Source organism: Lathyrus oleraceus, chromosome 6 (assembly GCF_024323335.1).
Source record: "Lathyrus oleraceus cultivar Zhongwan6 chromosome 6, CAAS_Psat_ZW6_1.0, whole genome shotgun sequence".
NCBI classification, from domain to species: Eukaryota; Viridiplantae; Streptophyta; class Magnoliopsida; order Fabales; family Fabaceae; genus Lathyrus; species Lathyrus oleraceus.
The window spans coordinates 249,213,591-249,219,190 of NC_066584.1; the positions used below are offsets into that span (position 1 = coordinate 249,213,591).

Genomic DNA, 5,600 nt, shown 5'->3' on the forward strand with positions numbered 1-5,600 from the left:
ATGGCAAAATCGCTGAAGAGCTAAAGCCTGAGGAAGACTAGGATGATGAAGATGACAAATTAGCTAAGGGAAATTCTAAATCTTTGAATTCTCTATTCAATGGATTGGACAAGAACATCTTCAGACTAATAAACAACTGCATTGTTGCTAAAGATGCTTATGAGATCTTGAAGTCTGCTTATGAAGGAACCTCCAATGTTAAGATGTCAAGATTTCAAATTCTGACCACCAAGTTTGAGAACTTAAGAATGAAGGAGGATAAGAGCATCCATGACTTTCACATGAATACCATTGAGATAGCCAATGCCTCAAGTGCTATAGGGGAGAAGATCTCAGAATCCAATCTGAATAGAAAACCCGCAAGTCTCTTCCAAAGAGATTTGACATGAAGGTTACTACCATAGAAGAAGCTCAAGATATCAACGACATGAAAGTTGATGAACTGATAGGATCCCTTCAAACCTTTGAGTTAGGAATCAGTGAAAAGTCAGAAAAGAAGAAAAGTATAGCCTTTGTTTCTAATACTGAAGACCTCGAAGATGACTGTGACCTGGTTAAAAATGAAGGGATATCTAATGACATTGTCTTACTTGGGAGACAATTAAACAAAGTGATGAGAAAGATGGACTGGAAGACAAGATCTAATGTCAAGAACTAGCCATTCGACATCTCCAAAAATCAGGAGTTTGGCAGAAGGCCCAAAACTGAATAAAAAACCAACCAAGGAAAAGGAATACAATGTCATGGATGTGAAGGGTTTGGCCGCGTAAGGGTTGAATGCCCCATAGTTCTGAAGAAGCAGAAGAAGGGTTTGTGTGTCTCTTGGTCAGAAGATGATTCTGAAAGTGATCTAGAAGTGGAACCTACCAAATAGGTTACTTGTCCTGACTGGAATTTGTGACTCAGATGAAGACTCTGGCGGTGAAGATCTAGCCTTTGAAGAACTTGCTGAATCCTACAAAGAATTGTGCCTGAGAAGTGAAGAAGTCTGTAAACTGAGATAAGATCAAAAGAAAATTATTGCTCAAGTATAGACTGAGAAAGTGGAGCATTTCTCTATCATCTCTGATATGAAGGAGGAAGTTGTACTGCTCAATTAAAGAATTGAAAATATGATTAAGTCTATGAGAATTCTTAATAGCAATTCAGATGTACTTGATAAAATTCTTCAAACTGGTAAGAATGCTGTAAATGTTCAAGGTTTAGGCTATGACTATCATGGAGGAATGAACAAAGGAAAAGTCCATGCAATGAACTTTGTTCCACCCAAAGGACAACTGAAACAACATATATCAAATCAAATGTCCCAACATCAACAAGGGTGTCCAAAGGTATATTCAGGAAGCAAGACCCAAAGATGGAAGTGTCATCATTGTGGTAAGTTTGGACATATAAAACCTTACTGCTACAAATTGCATGGCTATCCTAAACCTGCTTCACAACTCAGAAGAAAGCAAACCATGGCGAAGCCAAAGAAAAGATGGATTCCCAAAAATGGTATGTCAGGTCTCATAGCTCACATCTCCCTTTGAGCATCAGTCGAAGAAGACTGGTATTTTGATAGTGGCTGCTCTAGACACATTACTAGTGTCAAGAAACTTTTGGTGAATATTAAGTCTTATTCCACTAGCTATGTCACATTTGTAGATGGATCAAAAGGAGAAATAAAGGGGATTGGTAAGCTGAACTATCCAGGATTGCCTAATCTAGATGATGTTCTATTTGTTAAAGGACTGACTATTAATCTTATAAGTATTAGCCAACTCTGTGACCAAGGTCTCAAGGTAAACTTCAATAAATCTGAATGTATGGTAACAAATGAGAAGGATGAAGTTATCATAAAGAGCCAGATCAAAAGATAACTACTATTTGTGGACTCCTCAAGAAACTGGTTGTCTCTCCATTTTCCTAATGTCAAAAGAAGAAGAGACTAAGCTATGGCATCAAAAGCTTGGTCACTTACATCTGAAAGGTATGAAGAAGGTGATATCAAAGGAAGCAGTCAGAGGAATTCCTAAACTCAAAATTGATGAAGGAAGACTGAGTTTCTCATCAATCATGGATATAGAAAGGGTGGAATCGATAAAACCCTTTTTGACAAAGAAAAGGATGGAAAACTTATGATTGCTCAGATCTATGTGGATGACATTATGTTTGGATGGATGTCAGATGAGATGGTCTAACATTTTGTCAAACAAATGCAATCTGAGTTTGAAATGAGTTTGGTAGGAGAACTGACATACTTCCTTGGGCTCCAAGTCAAACTGATGGAATACTCCATCTTTCTGTGTCAAAGTAAATATGTTAGGAGTATTGTGAAGAAATTTGGGTTGGAGAATACTAGTCACGAAAGAACTCATGCACCTACACACTTAAAGTTATCCAAAGATGAAAAAGGCTTAAATGTTGACTAGAGCTTATATAGAAGTATGATTGGAAGCCTTTTATACCTGATAGCAAGCAGGCCTAATATAACTTTTGATGTTGGTGTGTGTGTGTTAGATATCAAGCTGAACCGAAAGTAAGTCACATTAATCAAGTAAAAAGGATTCTAAAGTATGTGAATGGCATAAGTGAATATGGAATGTTGTACTCTCGTGATTCAAACTATATGTTAGTTGGATATTGTGATGCTGATTGGGATGGTAGTGCTAATGATAGGAAAAGTACCTCTAAAGGATGTTCCTTCTTGGGAAATAACTTGATATCATGGTTCAGCAAGAAACAAAATTGTGTATCCCTATCCACTATTGAAGTTGAGTACATAGCAGCAGGCAATAACTACTCTCAACTAATATGGATGAAACAAATGTTGACAGAATACAATGTCACACAAGATGTCATGACATTATTCTGTGACAACTTGAGTGCTATTAATATCTTTAAAAATCCTATTCACCACAGTAGAACTAAACACATTTAGATAAGGAATCATTTTATTAGAGAACTTGTTGAAGACAAAGTCGTAACACTTGAGCATGTCAGCACGAAGAATCAGCTTGTAGATATTTTTACCAAAGCCTTGGATGCAAGCCAATTTGAAAAATTAAGAGTGAGACTTTGGATTTGTGTTAATGAGTATTTATAGCAACTATAGCTAATTAAGTGTCTTAGACAAGAGCATATCTCTCATCATTATACTGGACACGCTTACCTAAACCCCTTAACTCATTGTGTACCCGTTTGGACAAAAACTTACTCTCGTTTCCACTCAAACGCCTCACTGTCCTACAGCCATATGGATTCTCTATCTCTCAAAAACCTTCCCCTTTTCCATCTGCCTCAAGCCTATACCAACATGTCTCAACATTCTTCACCCACTTACATGCATGTCCCAGCTAAAACCAGTGGATCCTCCTCACCATCATCTAGGGCAAACGCACCTTGTCAAATGATCAACTTGGAAGATCTGATTCTGGACGTCGCCCCTCTGTCCATGGTTCATCCCCATCCTCAGAAGAAAGCTACACCATATGTGTCTAAAGTTGTCAATACTTCTGGTAAGTCTTCTAAACTCATAATCCCCAATAAAGATAAGATTATTGCTAAAGGAGAATCTAGGCTTAAAAGATTTGAACTTAGAAACCCTAACATGCATGCTAACGACCCTGTAAATCCCATGATAGCAGAAAGAAGTGCAACTGATAAGGAACTTAGGAAGTTTGTTGCATCTGTTTTGAGGGAAGTAAACTCTGATATTTTTCCATATGTTCAAACATCTTTGGAAAAAGATCCAGGCCCTGACAATGAGTCAAGGGAAAATGCAGAAGAAAATGTTCCTGATCATACTGGTCGTGAGAGAAGAAGTAAGAAGAAAGCTAGCTTGTTGTCAATGTTGAAGAACTTGCCTCTAATGAAGAACCCCTTACAAACATTGTTGCTAGTATTGCCAAGAGATTATAGAGATATAAAGGAAAGATTGCTGCTTTTGAAGATTCTCCCTCTAGGGAAGAGAAGAGAAAAGTTGATGGGTTGAAAAGAACTCCTTCTAGAAGCTCCACAGGAAAATCTCCTGCTAGACCCACTAGGTCTTGGAGTAAAGTTGTTACCCCTACTAGAAAGAGGAAAGATGTATCCTCTAGTGAATCCGAGTTTGATGTTGCACAAGATGTCCAGGACATCACCCATATAAAAAGATCTGCTAACAAGAAACCTCATGATGCTAGGTCTAATGCTCCACTAGAAAATGCTTCTTTACATTATGTGAAGAATGAAGAAAGGTGGAAGTATATCATTCAGAGAAGGGTAGCCCTAGAAAGGGGATTGGGAAAAGACGCCCTTACGTGTAAGGAAGTCATGGAACTGATAGAAGATGCAGGGCTGATGAAGACTGTCACACGCTTTGGACCTTGCTATGAAAACTTAGTAAAGGATTTTGTGGTGACTATCCATGATAGATGTGATGATATAAATAGTGCTGACTATGGTAAAGTTTATGTGAGAGGAAATGTTGTAACATTCTCCCCGACTGTGATCAATAACTTTCTGGGAAGAACAAATGAACCTCAGGCTGAACTGGAGATCTTTGACGATCCTGTGTGCAAAGAAATCACGTCCAAACAGGTTAGACATTGGCCAAACAAAGGGAATCTATTTGCTGGTAAGTTGAGTGTAAATATGCCATCCTACATATGATTGATATTGCCAATTGGATTCTCACTAATCATACCTCAACAATCTTTACTGGTCTGGGAAAATTCATTTATGATGTTAGTATAAAAAGAGCATTTGACTTTGGAAAATACATCTTCGAACAAGTGTTAAAACAAGCCTTCTCTACTGTTATAAAAATGCCCATTTTCTTTCCATCCCTCATTTGTGGAATCATCCTTAATCAACACCCTGGTATTTTGTTGCCCATGGACAATGTGAAGAAAAGAGATTCTCCCTTGTCACTCCACTACAAACTCTTTGCAGGAACTCATGTCCTAGACATTGTTATGATATCCTCTTAGGCACCTGGCCCTGCCACCTCCAAGAAGAGTGTCATTGCCCAGTTGAAGGAAACATACAAAGAGTTGGAGGACTCCATCAGATCTAACACCGCTACAAATATTAAACTGGAGACATTGATGAAGGTAATGATGGAAGAGGAGAAAAAGTAAGTTGTGCAGGGTGGGGATGCCAATGAAGCAACTGATGATGAAAAGTATACTGGTGAAGATGATGCTGATGAAGAGAAAGAAGATGAAAGAGAAAAGTATGCAATAGCTGACTCAAATAGTCAGGATGATATCTAATTGCAGTCTTATTGTGTTCTGTTTGTTTTTTTTGTGGTTTTTTTTTGTCTGTGACCAGGATATTTTGTCCCCTTGTGTGCCCCCTTGTGAGGGTTCTTGCACTATATGAATATGGTTTTGTTTCAGTTTCTGGTTAGATGCTTACCTTTGTCAGGTTATCGCTAAAATGGGGGGGGGTATTGTGTGTGTTGACCATTAACCACTGCCTGATTGTGCCTGTGGTGTGATGTCTAACAAGGTGTTGTGACATCAACTTGACTAAGGGAGTGGTTCTGACCGCTGCATATGCCTCTGAGTTGTGCATGATTGATTGTCATGCCTGATTTGTGCTTTAGTGGATGTTGCTACTACTTTTGTGGT

General features: G+C 38.4%; 1 protein-coding gene across 1 annotated transcript; it reads left to right on the top strand.

Moving 5' to 3' along the window:
- Positions 1 to 3,436: 3,436 nt before the first annotated feature.
- On the top strand, positions 3,437 to 5,377 carry LOC127094993 (uncharacterized). The gene is made up of 4 exons (XM_051033748.1): positions 3,437 to 3,806; positions 3,914 to 4,563; positions 4,956 to 5,101; positions 5,299 to 5,377. Exons 1-4 carry the CDS (start codon positions 3,437 to 3,439, stop codon positions 5,375 to 5,377), a joined length of 1,245 nt encoding a protein of 414 aa, XP_050889705.1.
- The last annotated feature ends 223 nt before the right edge of the window (positions 5,378 to 5,600 follow it).